General features: G+C 37.2%; 1 protein-coding gene across 1 annotated transcript in view; it reads left to right on the top strand.

Annotated features, from left to right (window-relative positions):
* The window catches only part of DENND1B (DENN domain containing 1B), a 244,302-nt gene that overhangs the window by 106,960 nt on the left and 111,558 nt on the right, over positions 1-25,784 (top strand). Inside the window, 4 exon segments of the mRNA XM_021064483.1 lie at positions 6,764-6,833; positions 12,926-13,006; positions 18,197-18,250; positions 20,724-20,834. Coding sequence (XP_020920142.1) covers positions 6,764-6,833; positions 12,926-13,006; positions 18,197-18,250; positions 20,724-20,834 — 316 coding nt within the window.

Raw genomic sequence — 25,784 nt, 5'->3', positions numbered from 1 at the left:
ACGTTCAACAGCATGTTCAGGATGGTGGCCATGCTTTGTGAGATAGCAGGAGAAATGCTACTTAATTTCATTGTATCCTTAAGATGTAGTAGAAGAAAGTTTGTTTTATTTCATATAAAACCAAGACTTAGAGATTAAGTGATAATTTTTGGAGGAATGTGGGAAGGAAGGCAGAATTATCTAATCAGCTAGCTATTCATGGGATTGGTTTGGGGCAGTCAGGTCTCTTCATTTAAAGATTTTTTTTTTTTTTGAATTCCAGATTGCACTGCTTCCAGAGTTTCTGTGAGAGAGGGCCACCAAGGCTGGCCTTCGCAGTGTTCATTGGTGGCTGGCCAAAGCTTTAGAGCAGTGTTTGCACTCACTTTTTTGCAAATGTCCTGGTTCTCTTAGAATTCAGCCTTAATTCTGAGTCCGAAATTCTAAGGCTTCTTAAAATTAAACATTAACAGGGCTAAAATTTATTGAGAAAAATGACAGAGTACTTGGATAAGCAAGACACAGAAATATATGTCATGTTTTTATGGTAACAAAAGTAATATACTTTACTACGGAAGAATTGGAAGATCCAGAGAAGTTTAAAAAAGAAAATATAGGCACTCATATTTGTGACATAATAACCATTACTTAAATTTTGATATTTTATTCTAGTCTTATTTCCATGACTTGTTAAGACACGTTCATAAATCTTTCTATTGGTTAGCAAACTAAATAATTAATTGTAGTCTTTATTCATAGTTTGTGAAATGGATGAATAGATAAGGAAGCAGTTTATAAGTTGAGAAAGCTTTTATGGCTTTCATGCTATCTCCTGTTAAGTGCTGAAAATTTTTGTACATGCTTAATCAGACAATCGATGATTTCACTTTTTTCCTTAAAAGTTGAGATTTAGCACAAGGATGATTTCCTTTCTGATTATACTTTTTAAAATGATTTGCTTATAGCTTTACCTGGAGTATATTACAACTTTCAAATATGAAAAAATTTAGAGTTTTGTTCTTAAAATTATCTTTTGTGTAAAATTAGTGCATTTATATTGAAACATACTACATTTTTAGGTATTCAGTTGTGAGAATACCAGATTGATTATTCAGGGTCATTTTCAGTATCAGATGATTTTAAGTCTTAGATATTAATAATTTCTCCTGTTGTTTTTATGATATCCTGTTAAACACTTTAACTTTTTTCCTATTTTATCAAATACGTCTTCATAAAAAACTCACCATTTGCTTTACTGTCTAATGTTTGAATTTGTATTTTAGTAATCTAAATTTTAAAAGAAAAATAAATATCTCTTGAGTTTTTGTTAATATCAAACAGAACAATACTTTAAGTCTTTAAAGAGTAGTCATGATGAAAATGGAATAATTTAAGAATTTTTAAGATTTTTTTTAATACAAAGTAAAATAAATACAAATTGGTGGTAAATTTTCATTAGGAAAGCAAAAAAAATAACTGTGCTCATTGGATTTCTGGAATAGCAGAGACCTCTAGGTTAGCGATGACAGTGATAATAGTAATAATAACAATAAATTAAGAGCAAGATCATTTAATGTTTGTTTACTATAAGCCAAGCATTTTGCTAAGTGATTTATACACATTTATTGATAAAAACTACCCTGTGCCTTAGAGTTCTGAGCTAGAAAATTTGCATGTAATGCTCTAAAGCTACTTTTCATCCTATTGTATCAACTCTGAGTAAAGCGTTATAGTTGATGCTATCATAAGGCTTGAAAGTAATTTAGATTTACCGTAGAGTTCTAATCTAGAAAATTGGCACACAATGCTATAAATACCGTGTTATCTTTTTCTCCTGGATTTATGCCATTACAAGATTTGAAAGTGAGTATATTTAATTTCTATTTGTTTCACTCACTTTTTAGAAGAAATATTAAAATTCAAGGTTAATATACAAGTTGATACTTAATTTTGAATTCTTAGCCATTGTATGCTTTAGCTGCTTCTTTGACGTGTCTATCATACTTTATCAAGGTTTCAAAAATATCCTGAGATATTACTAATTTAAATCCTGCCCTTGTATTTAGAATTGCTTTCACATGTTAGCAGAAATGTAAGAAATACCTTTTTACCTAATTTGATTAGCATAATTTTACAGCTATAAAATTGTCGCCACGGGTTCAAAATGAAATACCCTCACCAGGAAGACAGATCGGGGCTCGGGGCCTTTGTAGTGCTCCCACCCCCGCCGCATAACTCATACCAAACTTGAGGCTCTCACACTCTTCCTTGAGGCAAATCCCTTAGAAGCAGAATGTTTCAATTTTACACATTTTGTGTCAATTTTCCAGACAGAAAAACAGCCTCTAGACATTAGACGTTTTTCTACGGAAAGGCAGTTTCCTTAGTTTTATTTGATGACTCGAAGTTAGGGTCCTGCTGGTCACTTAGACTGTTAGTGGTTCCTGACTCTTTGACAAAAAACATTTCCTTTCCTTTATTTAACCTTTGGCTTTTGGATGTAAAAGTTTTATCAGCTCTATAGTGGAAGCATAAGTGTGGGGGAAGTCTTGCTGCTGCTAAGTGGACTCATGACTTTACATACGCATCTGTCCTTTGCCTTGTGTCTTTACGGAAAATTAAGGAATAATCTTATAACTAACCTTTGACGACTCTCCTGCCTTTTGTTTTAAAATACTTGGTCTCAGTGTATTTGTTGTACGTTGATATGTGTTGCCAAGACTATGAGGGTGACAGGCATGCCTTGTTAAAGAGTGATGTTTTCCGCTTTATAAAATCCAAGTAAAATATCTTATTCAGCCATTATATGTTGAATACATTTTTAAAAACTTTCTGGGATTTTTGTAGTTGGTGGTAAGAAAACATTTTGAATTTCTTTGGGACTAAAATTAATGAAAACTATTTAGTTAATAATAATCCATTTAGGAGCTTGAACATTAGTTAAAAATTAATTGCTTTGAACATAACATTGGTTGCAAATTATTTATAAATTATAAAAATAAAAACATGAGAATAATATTTCTGACCTGAGCAAAGGTAAGCTTATATCATTTATAATATTTATTATATGCGTTTTGTTTTTGGGTTTTTTTTTTTTGGCCACACATCTTGTCTTTAAAGTTTGCAATAGAATCTTGTTAGAATACTTGACTTGTTGACTACTCTGTGAACCCTGAGCCAGTTTCTTGTCATATTAAAAAAGTGAGCAGGACTTCTGTTGCATAGTTGCTCCATTTCAGGGGTTGCGAATTCAGTTACCTGTAGGGAACAGGTAGGGGGCTCAAATGAGCTAAGCAGATTAGGTGACTGACAAGAGGAATTGGGGTGAGCCTGGTAGTCTAACAGATAGCACACGCCACATCCAAAGAGAGAAGCTTTTACATGGCTCTGGGTATTTGTTGCAAAGCAAAAAAAAAAAAAAGTGTGACTGGTATTGTCAATCCCTTTGATTTTTAAGAGAAGCAAGAAGTCTAGATGTTGAGATGAATTAGCTGACTTAGAAGTTGGCCATTTATTCACTTAAACAGCAGCAGTGGGGTATGGCCTGAACAGAGCGTGCCTGTCGATAGACGATAGACGCCGTCCCCAGGTAGCCAGATTGCATCCTCGGCTCTCCATGCTGTTGCTTACCTGCAGCAGAAAATGTCCCAGCTTCCGTGACCTCCCAAGAGTGTGACTGGGTTAATCTGAAAATGACAGGTAGTATTGGTAATCTCAATTTTCATATTTAAATTACTGAACTCTTACCCCTGGTGCTTAGATGGCTCTTCTACTTTCTACTGTACTTTCACTTACAAACCAAGCAAACAAACAAAAAAACCCAAAAACCCCATCAAATTTACCAACACTGTTTTGAAATTATCAACTCAATATCATGCAAATTACTGCACTGAATTTTCTATATACACTATATAACTCAATGAAATTTATTATTTACTACTCTTAGGCCCACTGGTTCTTGCCCAGGATTAATTTTCTTGTCTTCTCTACCCCCGTCTTCCTCCTATTCTGCTTCACTCCTCCACTTTGTTGCTTCCCAGAAACATTATGGAGAAGGTAAATTTTTGGAAATGCTATTAGTCTGTCCCACACTTGATAAAATAGTTTTTCTGGACAAGAATCCTAGGTTGCAAAGGATTTCACCTCTTCCTTTTGGAGGTGTTATCTTCTGTCTTCCAGAATTGCCGTTGAGAGAGCGGTTCAGGGACCTTTTGCATGTGATGCCTTTGTATGCCTCCTGCTGGGTCTCTGGAAGTTCTTGGGTGTTTCTCTCTCCCCCATTCTGGAACTTCAGTGTGATTCTCTGGTTTGGGTCATTTATTTTACAGTTAACCCAGTAGCACTTTCCATGTGGTGAATCATGTCTAAAGATTCAGGATTTTGTATTAATATTAAATTTTTTTTTCTTTTTTTCTCTTTTTTAAAAAAATAGAAAGGCTATTTACTCAATTACATTATAGTCGAAATTGAGATCCTGATATTTTGATATTTACTCTCAATATCTATCAGTTTGTCTCTTTGTTCTGGTTCCTAGGAGATCTTTTTTTTTTTTTTTTCCTACTGCGCCCGTAGGCGTATGGAGATTCCAGGGCCAGGAATCAAACCCATGCCACAGCAGCAGCCAAAGCTGCTGCCGTGACAACCCTGGATCCTTAACCCACTATGCCACAAGAGAACGAGAACCCCCTGAGGAAATATTCTTGACTTAGTTTCTAACCTTCCTATTGATTTTAATGTTTTTTTTTTTTCAGCTTTTATATTTCTAAGAACTCTTTCTTGTCTATAATTATTTTTTCACTTCTTTCTTTTTAGATTTCATTTTGTTACTAGCATCCTGTTTTTTATTCAGATGTTAATGATAATTTTTGTAACTCTCATCTAATGCTTACTTGGAGTTCCTTTTATGTTTGTATCGATGTCTGTATTTTCTCAAATACCTGCTGGGTTGGACTGCTAATTTATATTTATGTTTGAGGCACTAAGCTGAATTAGAACCATTGTGTGTGCAGCAGTGAGTTTCACTACAAGAAAATAAGGCCTTCGAGGTATTTTCTCCTTTGAGAGAGTCTGAAATTGGTGTTTGAGGCTCCTGTGGGCGCCAGTCTGTTGGCTAATGGTCATTTTCCTTCCGTTGACACTCAGGTTTTGATTTTTCTCTCTTCTGCAAAGTCAGTTGTTCTTTGTTTGCTCACCACCTTCACAAAGCATCCACTTGTATTGTTTCTGTTGTTTTTTTTCCCGTTTCTCTTGTCCCCATTAATTTATACCCTTTTTATTCATTTGTGGTCATTTTAGTGGCACTTCCAAAGGGCACAATGATAAGCGCATATATTCCATATGCTAGACTTAATGAGAAGCTGGTGGATATTTTTAAATAGCATAGACACCTTTTATGCCACTGCTTGCTATTTGTAATGATCATTTTAAAGAACTCTTATATTGCTGAGTAAAGATACTGTGGTTTACCTATCTCTTCTATTATGACTTTAGATTACTCCTGACTCGAAAGCATCATTCATGTCACTAATAAATCAGACAATATTTGAAAAAATGCTATATTCATTTTTAAAAATTTTTTAAATCTTTTATGTATCTGTACTCTTGTTAGTATATAGTTTTTTAGTAAACTATTACCCTTTTTCTCTTAAAAGTATTCTGATGTAGTAATTCTTGGAAGAAAAAAAATGAGTATTTAGGGAGTTCTCGTCATGGCTCAGTGGTTAATGAATCCGACTAGGAACCATGAGGTTGCAGGTTTGATCCCTGGTCTTTCCCAGTGGGTTAAGGATCTGGCGTTGCCATGAGCTGTGGTGTAGGTCACAGACACAGCTCGGATCTGGCGTTGCTGTGGCTGTGGTGTAGGCTGGCAGCTATAGCTCTGATTAGACCCCTAGCCTGGAAACCTCCATATGCTGCAGGTGTGGCTCTAGAAAAGACAAAAAGACCAAAAAAAAAAAAAAAAAAAAAAAGAGTGTTTATTCATTGATTATGAGCTACTAGTGTGATATGTGATTTACTTTTCTTATATATGAAAAATGGACATTTTAATATACAATTAAAAACTCTGGATAGATTTTAAATATATATGTACCTTAATTTGTTGATAAGGAGTACAGATTTTATTTTGTAGAATTGATTTTTGAATTTAAAATTTTGCTTTCATAAAGAATTGTATTTGTGTCTAGCAAAATGAATCAAAATTAATTTTACATTATGTTTTGATATTTAAATGCTATTTATAATATTTAAAATTTTAAAAATAGGCTTTCTTACTTGTATTGATATTTATTTTGAAATTTACCATCTACTTAAACATCAATTTCTCAAGAATCTTTTAATTAATAAGCACATCATTCTGTTTTTATAAACTTAAGTCAGTAATATTTAAAAAGAAATGCTTATATCTTTGTTTTCAAAGCTTTTTAAAGTTGTTTTTATTTTATATCATATCTTATTACAGTGGTTAATTTTTGTTCTAGGAGTGCTTGTGGTACACTTACGCCATGTATATAGGATTGAGTAATTTTAGGCACTACTGTTATAAAATAGAAGTGCGTAGTGAATAACCTTTATAATAGAACTTTGGGTTCTAATTATTTTATGGAAAGTCTTAATAGATTATATGTAAAATGTTATTGTAACAGTAAAGAGAACGTAGCTATAGTTCTTTTTTGCCCTCCAGGATCCATCTGTTTGAAATAACAAATTTAATTTACATTTTGCCATCTTATTTCTTGATTCTAAATGATACTGCATTTTGTAATTTTTTTTTTTTTCTTTTCAGTTACCTGCCATGGTTTGAAGTGTATTACAAGCTTCTAAATACTCTGGCAGATTACTTGGCAAAGGACCTGGTAAGCTGTGTTTTTCCCCATTTTTTTAATTGTTGTTTTTCTCCATCTAAAAAATGTTTTATATGTTTTTCAATACATGTAAAATGAAATTTAACATTTTAACTGTCTTTAAGTGTACAGTTCTGTATCATTAAGTACATTCACATTGTTCTGCACTCATCAGCTGCATCTTTAGAACCTTTCTATTTCCCAAATTGAAACTCTCTGTTCATTAAACAGCAACCCCTCATCCCTGGGGCACCCCTCACCCCACCCCCAGGTCCCTGGGGCAACCATTGTGCTACTTTTTGTCTATATGAATTGCACTCCCACTTCATGTAAGGAGAATGATACAATGTATGTCTTTCTGGGACTGGTTTATTTCACTTAGCATGTTCTCAAGGTTCATCCATGTGTCAGAATTGCCTTCCTTTTAAGCCTGAATACTACTGAGTCACTCACTTACCACATTGTGTTTATTCATTCATACTTAGATGAACACTTGGGTTGCTGTTGTGAACAGTGCTGCTCTGAGCATGTATCTACAAATGCCTTTCTGAGTTGTGCATTCAGTTCTTTCGAGTGTATAGCCAGAAGTAGAATTGCTGAATAATAATACAGTACTTCTATGTTTAATTTTTTGAAGAACTGCCACAGCATGTTCCACGGTGGTTGTATCCGTTTGCACTCCCACCAGCAGTGCACACAGTTCCAGTTTCCCCACATCCTCCCCAACCCTTGTTATTTTTTGTTTTTGTTTTATTTTAGTAATTGACATTTTAATGGGTGGAAAGTGGTATATGACTGTGCTTTTAATGTGCATTTCCCAGAAGGTTCGTGATGTAGAGTCTTTTCATATTTTTACTAGTCATTGTTTATTTTCTTTGGAGAAATATTTATTCAAATCCTTTGCCGTCTTTTAATTGCTTTTTCTTGTTATTGAGTATGAGTTATTTATTTATTCAGGTATTAATCATTTACAAATATTTTCTCTCATCCATGGGATAGCGTCCTTTGATGCACAAAAGTTTTCACTTTAATGAAGTCCAGTGTACCTGTTTTTTTTTTTTTTTCTTTTGTTTTGTACTTTTGGTGTCATATCAAGAAATAATTTTGGAGTTCCCGTCGTGGCTCAGTGGTTAACGAATCCAGCTAGGAACCATGAGATGTGGGTTCAATCCAGGCTTTGCTCAGAGGGTTAAGGATCTGGCATTGCTGCGAGTGTGGTATAGGTCGCAGACACCCCTCTGATCTGGCATTGCCGTGGCTGTGGTGTAGGTTGGTGGCTACAGCTCTGATTAGACCCCTAGCCTAGGAACCTCCATATGCCTTGGGTACGGCCCTAGAAAAGACAAAAAGACAAAAATAATAATAATAATTTCAGATCCAGTGTCTTGAAGCTTTTTCATCTAAGAACTTTATAGTTTTAGCACTTACATTTATCTTTATCCATTTTCTTTAAAAATAAAACAAACTGAAGTTTTGCTTTGAACCAATGAACTTCCCTGGGATAATAATTTGTAAATCTTCCCCTTAATCATTCTTTGATATTTTAAACAAGAACTAATTAACTAAGATATTAGCTGTGCTATTTGATGCAACTTAATTCAGATAAAAAGTTTTAAAAACACTTTAGTGATTGCCTATTGTTGCTTTCTAAATTTCAAATATAGGGTGTATTTTCTTATCTCTGGTTGTCTGTTTAAATCCTTACTCTCTCACTCTCGAGATACAGTATTTTGTTTGCTCCTTTGGCATTTGTGTTGTCTTTGTTTTTAGTTATAGCCTCAGTCTTTCTTTTTAAAAATTTTTTTATTGGAGTATCGTTGCCTTAAAATGTTGTTATTAGTTTCAGATATACAGCAAAGTGAATCAGTTTTTTATATATATGTTTGTGTATATCCATTCTTGTTTCCCATATAGGTTATTACAAACTAAAAGATTTCCCTGTGCTATACAGTAGGTTCTTGTTAGTCATCTATTTTATATGATAGTGTGTATACGTTATTCCCATCCTCCCAATTCCCCCCTCCACTGTTTCTGGTGTGGTAACCATAAGATTGAACTTGAAATTTCTGAGTGTGTTTCTGTTTTGTAAATAAGGGTTTTTTGTATCATTTTTATTAGATTCCATATATAAGTGATAGCGTATGACACTTGTGTTTCTGTGTCTGATTTTCTTCATTCAGTATGATAATCTCTGGGTCCATCCATGTTGCTGCAAATGGCATTATTTCATTCTCTTTTATGGCTGAATAATATTCCATTGTGTGTGTGTGTGTGTGTGTGTGTGTGTGTGTGTACACATATACCACATCTTCTTTATCCATTCCTCTATCGATGCACATTTGGGTTGCTTCCATGTCTTGGCTGTTGTAAATAATGATGCAGTGAACATTGGGGTGCATGTATCTTTTCAAATTATGGAGTTCTGTGGATTTATGCCGAGGAATGGAATTGCTAGATCGTATGGACTTCCATATTTAGTTTCTTAAGAAAATTCTATACTGTCCTCTCTAGTGGTTGTAAGCAATTTACATTCCACCAGCAGAATAGAAGGGATCCCTTTTCTCCTTACCCTCGCCAGCATTTATTGTTTGTAGATTTTTTGATGACGGCCATTCTAACTGTTGTGAGGAGATACCTCATTGTTGATTTGATTTGCATTTCTCTAATAATTAGTGATGTTGAGCATCTTTTTATGTGTTTTTGGCCATTTGTGTGTCTTCTTTGGGAAAATGTCTATTTAGATCTTTACCCATTTTTTGATTGGGTTTTTTAATTTGATTTTGAGCTGCAGGAGGTGTTTGTATATTTTGGAGATTAATGCCTTGTGAGTTGCTTCATTGGCAAATATTTTCCTCCATTCTGTTCATTGTCTTTTCATTTTTTAATGGTTTCTGTTATTTTCATTTTTGTTTTTATTACTCTAAGAGGTGAATCTGAGAAGATATTGCTGTGTTTATGTCAGAGTGTTCTGCCTATGTTTTCCTCTAAGTTTTATAGTGTCTGGTCTTATATTTAGTTCTTTAATCCATTTTAAGTTTTTTTGTGTGTATGATATTAGGGAGTGTCCTAATTTCATTCTTTTACATGTAGCTATCCAGTTTTCCCAGCACCACTTATTGAAGACACTGTATTTTCTCCATTGCATATTCTTGCCTCCTTGGTTGTAGATTAGTTGACCATAGGTGTGTGGATTTATTTCTGCAGTTTCTATCCTGTACCACTGATCTATATTTCTGTTTTTGTGCCAGTACCAAACTGCTTTGATAACTGTAGCTTATAGTGTAGTTTGAAGACTGGGAGCCTGATTCCTCCAGCACCATTTATCTTTCTCAGGATTGCATTGACTATTGAGGTCTTTTGTGTTTCCATACAAATTTAAATTTTTTCTTGTGCTAGTTCTGTGAAAAATGCCATTTGTAATTTGATAGAGATTTTGTTGAATCTGTGGTTTGCCTGGGGTAGTATAGTCATTTTGAGAAGATTGGTCTTCTGATCCAAACACATGGTATGTATCTTTCCATCTGTTTGTCTCATCTTTGATTTCTTTTATCAGAGTCTTATAGTTTTCAGAACACAGGTCTTCTGTTTCTTATTTATTTATTTGTTTGTTTATTTGCTTTTTAGGGCCACACCCACAGTATGTAGAAGTTTCTAGGCTAGGGGTCAAATTGGAGCCGCAGCTGCTGGCCTACACCACAGCCATGGAAATGCAGGATCCGAACTGCATCTGTAATCTACACACAGCTCACAGCAGTGCTGGATCCTTGATCCCCTGAGCGAGGCCAGGGATCAAACCTGCATCCTTATGGATACTAGTTGGGTTGATTAGCACTGAGCCATGACGGGCACTCCCAGGTCTTCTGTCTCTTTAGGTAGGTGTATTCCTAGATGTTTTATTCTTTTTGATGCAATGTCAAATGGGATGTTTTTTAAAATTTCCACTCATTGTTAGTGCATGGAAAGGTGAGAGACTTCCATATATTAATTTGGAATTTTACCAAATTCATTGATGAGCTCTAGTAGTTTTGTGATAGCATTTTAAGGATTTTCTATGTATAGTGTCATGTCATCTGCAAACAATGACAGTTTTACTTCTTTTCCAATCTGGATTCCTTTTCTTTCTTTTTTTTTTTTTGAGTTTGATTTTTATTTTTTCCATTATAGTTGATTTACAGTGTTCTGTCCTTTATTTCTTTTTCTCCTCTGATTGCTGTGTGTAGGACTTCTAAAACTATGATGAGTATAAGTGGGGAAAGTGGCCATCCTTGTCTTGTTCCTGATCTTAGCACAAATTCTTTCAGCTTTTCACCACTGAGAATGATGTTAGCTGATATAGTTATTTAATCCCATTTATCATGGGCCAAGTAGTGACCAGGAGCTACTTAGAAATATAGAGAATAACCAAATAACCTCAGAGTTGCATCTTAGCACAATAATCTTCAATTCTACCTGTTATGTATATATTTATATTTATATAATTTGTCTGTTTAGGGCCACACCCATGGCACATGGAAGTTCCCAGGCTAAGGGTCAAATCGGGGCTGTAGCCGCCAGCCTGCCTACACCACAGCCACAGCAACACCAGATCCCAGCTGCGTCTGCAACCTACACCACAGCTCATGGCAACGCTGGATCCTTATCCCACTGAGCGAGGCCAGGGATGGAACCCACATCCTCATACTTACTAGTCAGGCTTGTTACCACTGAGCCATGACGGGAATTCCTAACCTGTTCTTTAAAACTTAGGTTTGTGGTTTTAAAATTAAAATGGAAAATGTAAGTGTTGCCTAGCCAAGTTGTGAACACAAAGGAAAAATTCTTGAAGCAAATTAAATGTGTTGCTTCAGTGAACACATGAATTATAAGAAAGCAGAACAGTGTGCCTGGTCGCCCAGTGGCTCTGATGGAGATGGACAGCAGGATTATGGTTATCGTGCCCGCTGACGCAGCATTCATTCTGCAGCCATGGATTCAGGAGGCATTTTGACTTTTTAAAATTATCATTTTCAAAATGTATTTAAATTTTACTTCGTTTCTATTTATTTATTTTTTATTATTAAGTCTTATTATTTAAGAAACACATTTTCAAAGACTGTAGCTGCCATAGATAAGTGATTCCTCTCATGGATTTGGGCAAAGTAAGTTGAAAACTCTCTGGAAAGGTTTCACCTTTCTAGATGCCATGAAGAACACTTGTGACTCATGTGGAAAGGTCAAAATATCAGTATATGTAGGAGCTTGAAGAAATTGGTCCTACTCCTCATGGATGACTTTGAGTTGGGGGGATTCATGACTTGATTGGAGTAAGCAACTACCCAGTGTGGCAGAGGTGGAAAGAAGACTAGAATTAGAAGTGGATCCTGAAGATGGGACTGAATGGCTGCATCTCAGGATAAGACTTCCCAAGGGAGGTGTTGCTTCCTGTGATGAGTCAAGAAAGTGGCTTTTTGAGATGGAATCTACTCCTGGCAAAGATGCTGTCAAGATTGTTGAAATGACATCAAAGGATTTAGAGTATTACATAAGCTTCCTTGATAAAGCAGCACCAGGATTTGAGAGGATTGACTCCAATTGTAGAAGAAGTTCTACTGTGGGTGAAATGCTATCAAACAGCATTTCATGTGCAGCAGACTTCATTGTCCGACTTTAAGAAATTGCCACAGCCACCCCGGCCTTCAGCAGTCACCATCCTGACTAGTCAGGAGCTATCAGTGTCAAGACAAGATCCTCCACCAGAGAAAAGATTGTGACTCATTGAAGGCTCAGTGTAGGTTACCATTTTTTAGCAATAAAGTGTTTTTAGTTAAGATATGGCATTTTTTTTCAGACATAATGGTATTGCATATTTAGTACACTACAATGTAGTATAAACATCACTTTTATATGCAAATGGGAAATGAAATAATTCATAATTCATGTTATTGGTCTATTTGCTTAATTGCGGTAGTCTGGAACTGAACCTGCAGTATCTCCAAGGTATGCCTGTATATGAAACATATCTAAAATGAGTAGGCACACTGAATGATTTTGTCAAGTCATTTTAGTTGTATTTACTTAGTTCATGTTACATTTATAAAATGTACCCCCCTTGTTTTTAACTCTAGGACGATGATTTGAATGAAACTCTTAAGTCACTCTATAACCACCCAGTACCAAAGGCAAACAGCCCTGTCAATCTGAGCGTGGTAAGTATTCAGTCACTGATATTTTGAGTCATGGCAGGTCCCTGTTTAGGAACACCTGCATCTTCGAGAAACTGCGACTTCACCTGTGTTCCCAGGAAGGCTTTGGAGCCAGTACTAACATTAGTGTGTGGGATATTGAGGCTTTCTGATTCACTTTAACTGTCATAACTTGATGTCAGATGTGTGTTTTGGTAGTTGTTAAATCACAGATTTGATTTTTTTTTTTTTTTTTTTTTTTGTCTTTTTGCTATTTCTTGGGCTGCTCCCTCGGCATATGGAGGTTCCCAGGTCAGGGGTCCAGTCGGAGCTGTAGCTGCCAGCCTACGCCAGAGTCACAGCAACTCGGGATCCAAGCTGCGTCTTCAACCTACACCACAGCTCAGGGCAACGCTGGATCCTTAACCCACTGAGCAAGGCCAGGGATTGAACCCGCAAACTCATGGTTCCAGTCTGATTCGTTAACCACTGCACCACGACGGGAACTCCTAAACCACAGATTTTTATTTTTGTTACACACTAAAAGTAACCAAATCTGTGAGAATATTTTGATTATGAGGAATATTGATTTGCAGGCGAAATCTATTTAGAATCAGGAAATACACAGCCACCTCTCTCATACATGAAATTCCAAATGCCTCTCATACAATGAAAACAGCACATAGTAAGTATTGAAAATAGAGAATATAGCCAACTCTATGATAAAAATTCTTGGTGAAAAATCTCCTCTTTTCCCCATATTTCAATACATCTTTTAGTAAAATCACCAAACTCTGGAAATGTGATGGAAGTTTATCAAAGCAGTAAGTTTATCATAGCCCATGGTGGGGTAGATTATTTGCTATTGAAACTTTTAATGAACTGTTCCATCTATAAGTAAAATCATACTCGTATTTTTGGGAGGTTCTGTAAGTGCTCAAAACTAATAGTTACAAAATATGCATATTTTCATGAGTTTTCTTCATTAATTTAGCCTACCAAGTAGAATGTTAAAATTTACATATGTTGACTTTGTTTCTTCCAAAACAATTATAAACTACCCTAATTAAGGAAGAAAAATATGTAGTGATGCAAGAGAGGAGTTCCCACCATGGCTCAGCGGGTTAAGAACCTGACTTGTATCCACAAAGATGCAGGTTCGATCCCTGGCCTCTCTCAGTGGGTTAAAAATCTGCCCTTGCCGTGATCAGTGCTATAGGTTGCATGTGGCTCGGATCCAGTGTTGCTGTTGTGTAGGCCTGCAGCTGTAGCACTGATTCGACCCATAGCCCAGTAACTTCCATATGCCGCAAGTGCAGCCCTTAAAAAAAAAAAAAAAAAAGGATGCAAGAGAAACTGAAGAAAAAGCAGTTGAAATACTTGTATTGGCATCAACAGGTCTTTTGCTTTTTGCAGGATAAGGACATTTGTTCGCCTTACATTCTTTGGTAATAACTTTCTTCTTATTTAAAACCCCTGTAAACTTTGTGATTGTGGCATTCTACCGGCCTTGGTTCTTTCTATTCTAGGGTCAGCCCCCCTTGCAGGTGCTCTGCACTTCAGTTCAGATGAGGATCTAAATCTAGATGAAGATCTAGAACCTCCCCTTCCAGTCCTTTACATCAAAGGCTGTCAGATGAAACTTTCTTAAGCGTTCATCAGAAAGTTCCCTGATGAAAACCTTTAAGGGTTCCCCATTTTCTGTAGAATTTGTCCGGACTTCTGGCCTTTCAGGACCAGTCTCTCTTTACCCTCAGTCCAACTTCTGTCTTGCTTTTTCCCCATCTGAATGGATTCTGTGCCCTGGTCACGTCGTTCTGCTCATCTTCTCGAGTGAGCATCGTGCCTTCTCAGTTGTACACCTTCCTGCTTTACCCAGGCCTCTTCATAGACTGCCCTGGTCTAGAACTGACTCTCTGCACCTCCATCAAAAGTTCTTGTCAGAACGGCACACAGTGTTCTCATGGCCTCGGCACCTTGTCTGTCTGCATCCTCTCTTGTTGCTCAGTGTCGGAGCGACAGTGTGCAATAGCCATCTAGGGATCCGGGGCGGGAAAGCCAGGCTCATCTGGAGTTTTAACCCAGAGGTGGGAGTCCTGTGCAGATGTAGACATGGGAATAACTGAGCTATTTGAAGGACAGAATGTAGAGGACAGAGCAGAGGGCGCAAGCTGTTGCCCAGGTCATCTGTACGGAAGCAGGGAGCAGACGCAGAGAGAACAGTTAAGGAGACACTCGACCTCATAGTCCCCGAAGCCACAAGATTCCAGGTTTCTGTTTGGCCGGAATGAAGCAGAAAGGAAGGGAAAATGCCCAGAAAGGAAGAGAAGCTCTGGGTTTTCTGAAAATAAGTGTTTTGCTTTGAAAGGGTTGTACTTATAAATTGATTCTAACACTTCGTTAAAGGGTTAGGGAAATACACTGCAGGTGCCACGATACTAGAGGCAGCTATTATAGAGGGTTCCTGAGAAATAAAAATGTATTCGCTAAGGTTGACGTCATGCTTGTTCCAGAGTGTAAATATCTTACAAAATACACTTCAGAAATACTGGATATTGAAATCCTTTACCTTTATTAATAAGAACTGTAAATCTAAGATGTCTAGACCTCTTAATAACCTGAAAACTAGATGATTTTTCTTTAAATCATAGCCACTAAGTATGTGATTTGAGGCAAAAATTTAATCTCTTTTGATATTCCCTTTTCTTTCTCCATTTGAGAAATTGAGTCAGTTTTTGAGAAAAGTGTTTGGGGAGTTATGTGAAATGATATGGTTACAAATACCATGAAAATTTGTTTGAATGCTAGTTGTTGGTAAATGGAAGTTTTGTTTGATATAGAAATTTTTATTGTATCTGAAATAATCTTGTAAAGGAATTGAGTAACCGTGTTATGTTTCTTTGTATGATAGTTGTTTTTATAATTTAAGCCTTATGTGTAAGTTTTTGAATCTTTAGTCTATGGTAGGTTTCAAATCTTGTTCACTTACTTTTTTTTTTTTTTTTTTTTTTTTTTTGCTTTTTAGGGCCGCACCTGTGGCATATGGAAGTTCCCAGGCTAGGGGTCAGATCAGAGCTACAACTGCCAGCCCACACCACAGCCACAGCCACGTGGGATCCAAGCGGTGTCTGCAACCTACAGCACAGGTCACGGCAACGCCGGATCCTTAACCCACTGAGCGAGGCCAGGGATTGAGCCCATATCCTCCTGGATACTAATTGGATTTGTTTCCACTGTGCCACAACGGGAACTCCCTTGATCACTTATTCTTAATATAGTATCTTAGGTCTTGGTAAATTCAGCTGGTTGATAAACCGTTATATACTGTCCACTTAGTAATTTCATGTGACTTCAACAGCAGATTATAAAGCCAGCACTGTGCTATTACTGAGTGGCAAACTGGGGTGAAAACCCATGTCTTCAACCACTAGTATGGTTTTAGTTCCGTGATGCCAGATTAGAACTGATGGTCATAGGAGTTTTTGTTCCTTCACAAGTAGAAAAGAAATTTTTGTTTGTCTGTTTGCAGAATTTCCATTAGAAAAATATGACAAGTCTTGAGAAACTACTGTGATTTTCTCAGTTTCACATCTCATGAATGTTTTAGCACATGAGTTTTTTATGACTTGACATTATAACCTTTAGAATATCACAGAGATTTTATGAAATGTCAATATCTAATGTAAATGCTTATTTTGAAACGGTATTTCAAAATCATTAAATATCCACAGAATTCTCTACTCTCAGTCAGGAAGAAAGTACTTCAAGATTTTACTGTCATAAAATTAGCAAATCAGCAGTTAAAACATTTTTAATTAATGTTCTTCAAATACTTTCAGTGGGTAACGTGACTCCTTGGGTTTGTCTCAGATACACAGCAAATTGTTGTGTAAACTTCTCCCATGAAAGTAAAATATTCATTTTTTCTCTCATGTATTGTAAGAACCAAGAGATATTTATTGCCAGTGAGCAAGTTCTGAAAGATCAGCCCTCCCTAGCACGGGTGAGTTAAAAGGACATTGGCTTCTAAAAATCACTGTGAAATTGGGAAATTAATTACTTCTTTCACTACAGCTCTAAGATTCATTCTAGTCCTTTGGGAAATGGCATATTGGCTTCTTCTAAGGAAATCATTCAGGTTACTATTTTCTGTTTATACTCTCTTTTTAAAGCATAGCTCTGTGAAATAACAGCACGATTAAAAATCTGTCCACATAAACGTAGCTAATAGAGACAAATCCATGCGTGTCCTCATTGCCGGTAGCGGTGATGTCAGCTTAAGGTCTGTCCCATGTTTTGTCACAGGGTCTCAGGAGACCCTGTGGTTTTTCTCAGATTGTTCTTCTCCCTTGGAAAATTATACAGTCCCACTGTGTTAACTAGCCTTCTTCCGACTAGTTCAGTTGGACTCAGTATTGGCTATAGGATTCCTCCCGCCACACACACTCTTTAAATAGGTCCTTAGGTAAGATACTAAAATGATTTCGGAGCTTAATGTGAACAGAAAATGACATGATTTTGGGAATGGAGTTGAACTCTGATTCTGGGCGATAAAATTTGGAAACATGTGAAACATGAAGGTAGGCACCTTATGCTTTTTGTACAAATTTGTCTACGAACTGTTGTATTGCTTTCAGTATCATGAAAGCTAAACTAATATTTGTTTAGTGGGTGTATAAAGATCATATTTTGGGATATTACTTAACTTTTAAGAAGCTTCAAATATTTAAAGATTATTTTTATTTCTGCTTTCTAAATAACATAGTGGCTGATATGTACAAGAGAAGTTTGTGATGACTTACCAGAGAAATTCAACAATCTTAATAGATTTTGATATATTCTTGGGCAGACAAACCTTTTTGTTCTAGGCTTCCTAAACTAACTGTTAAAATCATCTGTCAATCAATCAATCAATCTTGTGTCTGTCAGTAACATACTTCTTTTGTTTTAATAAACTTTTTCCAGGATTCTTATTTTAATTTTAAAATGAAATATTTTTAACCAGCACTTGACTTTTTGTATGAAGAAGTTTCTGTTAAATATCATATAAACCTGCTCTCTCTTTTAAGAATCTCTTAAATTCAACAAATCCTGAGTGTCGGTCCTTGGTATTTATTTAGTTGTTTTATTAAAAAAATTTTAATCTCAAATGATATGAAATGCTACCAAATTGTAATTCTCTTTTTCTCAATGTGACTTGTTTCTGTTCATTAGCATTCCTACTTCATTGCCCCTGATGTAACTGGACTCCCAACAATACCCGAGAGTGTAAGTTTTCTTTTTTTATTCTACTCATGTTGTAAATTTTACTTGCTTTGGTCTCACTGTTTAATGATTTCTTCGTAGAGAAATAGATTACATTATACCTACCACAAACTGTGTTTGTGTGAAATAGTGAAAAAATAAAGAATAATGGTATTATCTCTTTTTCTTCTCTGTGTATCTGCTGCTTTACTTCCTTCTTAATACCCGGTTGTACATAAGGAAAATTATATTAGAAGAACTCTTTCTAGCCTTTGGTATGGTTGAGTGGGGTAGTATGTGGTCAGTTAGGTGCTGAGCTCTGGATGAGGTAGAAGAGGTGTTTCAGGAGGTGACTTCTGTTGGTATTGGCCATGGGAAGTATTTTCACACAGCTGGTGACTTTAGTGAAATGCCTATAGTATTTTAGATTCCATGCATGTATATATACACACATGTGTGAACGGATGTGTACATATATGTACATGTACACACATAGATATCCGTTCAAGTCTTAGATGTTCTGGACTTGATCTTCTGATTTTTAATTTAAGTAGTACATAAGGCTCGAGGGATATACGGAATTATAAAATTGCCATATTTTGCATTTTCTTTAGAGTCCTGATTGTAGCCTTACTAGAAATACTTTCAGTGCTTAGTAGTTACTGCTACTATCTGTAGCAAAGTTTACAGGGATAAATAGAATTGACAGATATACTTCTGGATGCTGTTTGGGAAGGAAATATAAAATAGTCCCTTTCATATTTTTTTTCAGCTTCGTTTTGGAAAGATAAAATAAATCAGTAAAAATCATTCAGAAGGAAAAGAAACATCAACTTCAGGAATATGTATTATTTTCCTCAGAACTTTCTTGTTCTTCCAGAATATTTTCTGAGTGTTTGGTTTTCTGAAAGCACATGGGTTATGAGGGCATAAATTTCTTAATATCCACCTGTCAGTGGCATTTGACAGTGGACCATGGAAACCCGAGGCCCACTTCACAGGCCCTCCAGTCCCGTGGGCATCTGCGGGGGCCAGGTGCCTGTTAGGTTTTCCTGGAGGCTGACTCACCATGCCTTGACTTGGGCAGCTCCATCCAACACTCCGGGGTTGCTAATAGAAGTGAGAATCATTCCTGTCCACTCTCCCGCTATTTACTGTTCTTAAATTTACTCACAAACAGCTAAGAGCTTGATTTAACAAACTACCGTTTTGTTTTGTTTTGTTTTTTAATGGCTATGACTTTTAAAGTTTTAAAGAACCATCTTAAGGGAAAACTGCCACTGAGAATATATATTTCTACGTCTTCATGAAGATATTTGATTTCTAAAAAATCCTGTTTAGGGAAGAGAAAAAAAAAAAAAAGAAAAAAAAGCAAGGGCCTGCGCATAAGGCAGCGTTGTGTGTTGAGACGCAATTTCACATCCAGAAGTTATCTTTGAGATTGTAGGAAAGCTATTAATGTTGAATGCCACAGACGTGACTTTGTGTTCTGACAAGTTGAAGTGGGGGGTGGGGTGGGCTTCAAGCAGAGAAAACAGGAAATGAATCTCTCCCCACCAAATTGAGCATCACTCACTGGTGTTACAAGTTCCATCTGGTAAGGGTTCCACCTTACAGAAGTGGAACAAGTGGATTTTGTGTTTTCTCTCTCAGCTAGAAGTCTGAGCCCTCTAGGTCATAGGTCATCTGGTACTAGGGTTCCAGTCTGTTGTCATCACTCACCCAGTCTCTCCATCACTTTGTTGCCTTCTGACGGGCTTTATGTTTGAGTGCAGAACATTTAAAATCAGTCAGAAGGCGAGCATCTAAAAGTGGAAGTTCAGTAGCCTACCCTAATTTGGTTCTCATGTGGGAAAACCATTTAAAGTGGGTCAAATCAAGGAATCAGATTAAACTAACACCCATTTTATTCGGTCATAGTGGTATAAAGCAGACCTCACACGTATATAAACAAGAGATCTTCCTAAATAAAGAACCAAAGATCTGCTTTGTAAGTCCGTCTCATCCTATGCTTGCCTTATACACAATGTGTAGGATCAGGCAGTGCTGTTGCCTGCTGAGTGATGGACAAATGCAGAAACACTCAAATGTGTTGTCTGGAGCAGCAGTTCTCAAAGTTCAGTATGTGTAAGAACTACTTGCAGTACTTTCTTAGAAGACAGCCCCTGAGGCTGTCATCTGAAGATGACAATCCAGCAGGTCTAGGTCGGGCCCAGGAAACTGGCTTCTTTTCCAGGTGCGCGTGGAGAGAGGGTGGGAGACGTGTGATCCTCTGAGAACGTTTCCGAGAGGAGGACTGTGGTTCAGGAAATAATAGAGCGTTCCGTGCTTCTTCGCTTTGCGCGGCCGCAGAATAGCATGAAGTGTAATTATGTTAATGAATACCGTTCTTAATCATCACCCCTTTGAACTTGAGGACGTGTGGTAGATGTATAAAACCTTTTCCCCTCCTCGTCGCCATGAGCTGGAGCTGACACCGTTCTTTTCGCTCACACAGAGAAACCTCACGGAGTACTTTGTGGCCGTGGACGTGAGCAACATGCTGCAGCTGTACGCCAGCATGCTGCACGAGAGGCGCATCCTCATCACCTCCGGCAAACTGAGCACCGTGCGTACCCCCCTCCCCCCCCCGCCCCCACCCCCGCCACCCCCAAGTAGGACGTATTGAGCATGTCACAAAAAGACCCATGAACCTCTGCAGGTTTAAAAATGTTCTGGGTGTGCTCGTAAGACAATATCTACACGCTTTTTTGATATATGGTTTTAATCTAGCTCTTGAAGGACAAAAGTCTGATTTATAGAAGGCCTTCGCGGGTGCATTAAGTCAGGTTAATTATTTTTTCTTATCAGAAGATGAGAGTTGTTTTTTTTTTTTTTTTCTTTTTAACTCTCCAGAGTTCATTTTAGTGCCTTCTCCCATATAAAGAATTCTTAAGAGCTATTATGAGATCTTTATTATTCACTTGTGGCTTTTTCCATTGGAGCTACTTGAAAGAAATCAAGGGGCCCTGTGATAATAGCTGCTATCCTAACCTGGTAATAGGTAGATTCATCTTTGTTGCCAAGTACTGGTTTGGGAGTAGATTCTATAGTAGTTCTGATTTGGAGGAGCTCTTCAGGCTGATAATAACTTAAAAGTCAAAATAGCATTTTTCTAATCACAGGTTTTATGTCACTCACTAAAGTGTTCTTTTGGGAGGTTTTCATTACTGTGGTAAAGGCAGGCAGAATAGAAGGAGTTTTCTTGGGTTATAGAAAGATATTCAAAAAATACCTTCCTGGATTTCCTAATGATGTTTCTACCTTAAGCATTAAAATGTTAATGTTTTTGACTTAAACATTTCAATGTAAATATAAATACAGTTTTGAGTAATGTATGAGATATTTATTTTAAAATGTCATTTAATATTTCATGGATTAACTTCCTCACAAGCTTGGCTAATGGATTAAGATAGTATTTTTATGTTTTATTCTCTGATAGTAGAAATACAAACCTCATTCTATATATAAAGTTTTGGTATTTCAGAGTCGAAAAAGCGTCAGGATTTCTCCAGTATATCGATTTAGGATTTGGCAATGAGAAAGGTACTTTCTTTCTTTCCTTTTTTTTTTTTTTAGGGCTACACCTGCGGCATATGGAGTTTCCCAGGCCAGGGGGTCTAATCGGAGCTGTAGGCACCAGCCTACACCACAGCCACAGCAACACCAGATCTGAATGTCTGTGACCTACACCACAGCTCACAGCAACGCTGGATCCTAGAAGGGTATTTTCAAAGAAAGGTTAAATGTCCACACCAAGGCCAAATAGCTAATTGGAGACAGGTAATGTCAAACTCTGTCTCTTAATTCTAATTGTGGGTTATGGTGTTACTCTCTAATGGAGAAAAATGTAATATTGAGACTTTGAAATGTAATGCTGATATACCCACTTTTCCTGCCCCCCCCATTGAAAATATATTATTTTACTTATTGAAAACCACATTGTATGCATTTGAAGGAGCGAGTGTAGAGAAATGATGCAGTTCCAGCAGAGCATAAGTGCCAGTCAGTAGAGCTGCTCATTAGTTTCTTTGTCTTAAAGTGATATTAAGACATTAAATCTGAATTACTTGGTACTTTTCATATATTTGCTTTTTGGCTGTTTTTAACTTACCATTGAGGTAAAAACCATCCGTATTTATGCACCCTCTTCTCTTTCTAGTTACCACTTTTTTCAGCATGATTTTTTTCAAGATTATAAAGAGTGTTTCTATATGGATATTGTCCTGAAGATTAAAACAGTTGTACAGACTGTCTTAGAGACCTATGAACTAAACTCCTATCAAGGTTAATTCATGTACCATACTTATTACACACCTGCTATGTGCTTGGCACTTTCTAGGCTCCAAGGATTCAGCAGTGAGCAAAGCAAAGTCCAGGCATGGGCATGTCCAGCTGATGAGTCACATGAAGAAAGGAGCAAATAAATAGCTTTTATGTCCTACAGTGCTGAGGACCTAGGGGTCAGGGAGAAAGTGAGTGTGTGTGGAATAAAGAGGCAGGCGGGTCTCAGTTTTGTGTGAGGCGGTCAGAGAAGGCTTCTGATGAGGTCTGAACAAAGTGTGGGAGTGAGCTGTGTGAGTGACTGTATAAACTGGTCTGTGTAGGAAAACATCAGAAGTAAATCTGATGGAAAACAATGTGGAGGTTCCTCAAAAAATTAGCAATAGAACTACCACACAGTCCATCTGTTCCACTCCTGGGCACTTATCTGAAGAGAAGAAAAACACTCTTTCAGAAAGATATATGTGCCCCATTGTTCACTGCAGCATTATTCACAACAGCCAAGATGTGGAAACAACCCGAGTGCCCATTAATAGATGAATGAATGAAGAAGCTGTGGCCTGGGTACAGTGGGATATACTCAGCCATAAAAAGGAATAACAGTGGGATATACTCAGCGTAAAAAGGAATAATGTCTTTCCATTTGTAACACATGGATGGACCTGGAGGGTATTGTGCTAAGTGAAGTAAGTCAGACCGAGAAAGTACCACATGATCTCACTTATATGTAGAGTCTAAGAAACAAAACAAACACAGCAAAGGAGACTCACAGATACAAACAGGTGGTTGCCAGAGGCGAGGGGTGGGAGGGTGGGTGAAATTGATGAAGGGGGGTTAAGAGGTCCAGAGTCCCAGTCATAACCTAAGTAAGTCACAGGAGCGTAATGCATAACTAGGGAATATAGTCAATAATATTGCAGTAACTTTCTATGGTGACACATGGTTATTAGACTTAATAGTGCTGATATGTCATAATGTATAAAAATCCTGAATCTCTGTATTGTACACCGGAAACTAATGTACTGTTTTAGGTCAGTTATACTTCAATCTATATACACAAATGTGTAAATACCCATACACATATATGTGCACCCATACACATGTATGTGTACACATGTATTAATACACATGTATATTAATGTATATATGCTTAGAATTTTATACACAAAAGGTTAAATGATTATTAGCTATAATTTTATATAGACTAGATCTGCAGTTTAAAAGTTAACATGCCTACCCTTTAACTTTGAATGAAAAGATAAATTATTTTAATAGAGGCTTATTAGCATTATTCAGGGAGTTGCTTCTTATATTTGAGGTTGGCTTCATACCAGTTGTTTATGAGGGTACCTGCAAACTTGGTGGTGATGTCACCTCTCAGTTAATAGCCTTGTTTTGGTTCATTCTCCGGGGCGGTCGGACTGATAAAGGCAACATAATTCAGCTTTGCTTTTGTGATCTCCTTACCCTTCTTCCATGGGGGAGGCTGCTTTACTTGCATTTATCTTGCACACTTCACATACATATGCTATAAATTCCAAGCATAGAAACATTTAAGGTCAAAGACTAGTACCATAACATCAATTAGAAATAAATGATTTTTTAGAAAGAGTTTGGTGAAATCTCTGAAATGACCAAGGAAGGAATTGTTAAGATGTCAGTGAATGCATGGAGGTTCAGACTACTATCAGTGAAGCTTTTTTCCATTCTTATGGTATTTTATGTGCCATAAAGACTGGAATGTACTTAAAATTAATGTAAGAAATTGGGTTTTATGTATTTGTCATTTTTAAAATCAATGGCCAAAATTTTAATTATTGGGGGAACACGTATAATTTATCTTCACATTCATAACTTTATTACAATTTTAGGAACTATGGATTTACTCTTTGATAGTCTTAATTTTACTAGTATCACATATGCCAGCGTTATAGCTTGCTGGAGGTTTTACTGGTGATACACTGGTAGGTAATCAGCTTTCTTGAGGATTCCTTCCTCTAGGTACTACTTGTAGTTAAAATTATAATTTGTCATTATCTTTATAGCAATAAATCTTAAAGTAAGAAAACTAGTTGTGAGATATGTTAGCAAAAGTATCAAGAGTATTGTTACGTTTTAAAAACTGTAATGGATCCTTCCTCCTTCACCTACCATGTAATTTGTTCAGACCCACTATTATATTTTTATGTTTTGAGTTGAATGAATTGGGCCGTAACCAGATTTGTGATTATTCCACTGGCGTATCCCTCTCAAGCTCGCCCGCAAGGGTTCCTGTTAGTCCTGAACAGGAACGTGGATTCTGTACGTGCTGTAGGCAGGCCCTGGATGTATAAGGCCCCGGCGAGCTCGGATGGGCCAGCAGAATGTCACTCCAGCATCTCATGTATTCAAGGCAGAGGAATAAATCATGATGTTACAAGGGCGTATCAGTTGACTTATTGCTGTTTTGTGACCAGAGGTAGGGAAAGATAGCTGTTTAAAGTTGTGTTGTCGGCTCTAAATCAGTCAGGCATGCAGCCTTGTCCTGTGCCTCTGTGATTGTACCTCCCGACACCTGCTCTAACTAGTCAGCTGGGGCCAGGCGTTTTGTCTCCAGCACCTGGCTGGCGGGTGTCTGACAGGAGCTCTCTCGTCATCCTGTCAGTGATGTGTTAACTAGAGTGTATCTTTGTGGCCTGCAGAAGCAGGTACAAGAGAGGCTTCCCTTTAGAGCAGATGTCTTCAGTGTTAGCTCCTGTTTTGGCCAGTGTTTCGTTGGTAAAATATCACACTCTCAGAGGCTGTAAGCACATTAGTTACAGAGATTGGATCGGGTGGTCCGTGTCCGTCCTGGAGTATTGAGAGCAAGCAGTATGCTCTGAGTGCTGGAATTGTGGTAATAAACGGAAGTTTCTTCCTTGGTTATCGTCGCCTCCAGGCCTTTAAGCATATGCTTTTCTCTCCTCCTCTCAGTAATTTCATCAGGGGCATTTGCAAAAAGAAATCTCGTGATCCCTGGGAACGTCAGCTATTAAAATGTAGATTTCAGAGGTTTAGTTAGATTGAAGGGAAATCCAGAGAATGTTCACCTCTCCATCTGGATTTTACGTATTCCTGACTCGTCTCTTCATGGTGCCACCTGTATCTGCATTTAATCTGAAGCCTGCAGCTCAGAGGATCTTTCGGGAGATTAAGATCTGAACAGTCGGCGAGAGAACAAAGATCGCCCGGGTCTGCTCCGTTGTTAAGGTTATTG

This window comes from Sus scrofa, chromosome 10 (assembly GCF_000003025.6).
Source record: "Sus scrofa isolate TJ Tabasco breed Duroc chromosome 10, Sscrofa11.1, whole genome shotgun sequence".
NCBI lineage: Eukaryota > Metazoa > Chordata > Mammalia > Artiodactyla > Suidae > Sus > Sus scrofa.
This window is presented reverse-complemented; position numbering and strand designations above follow the sequence as displayed.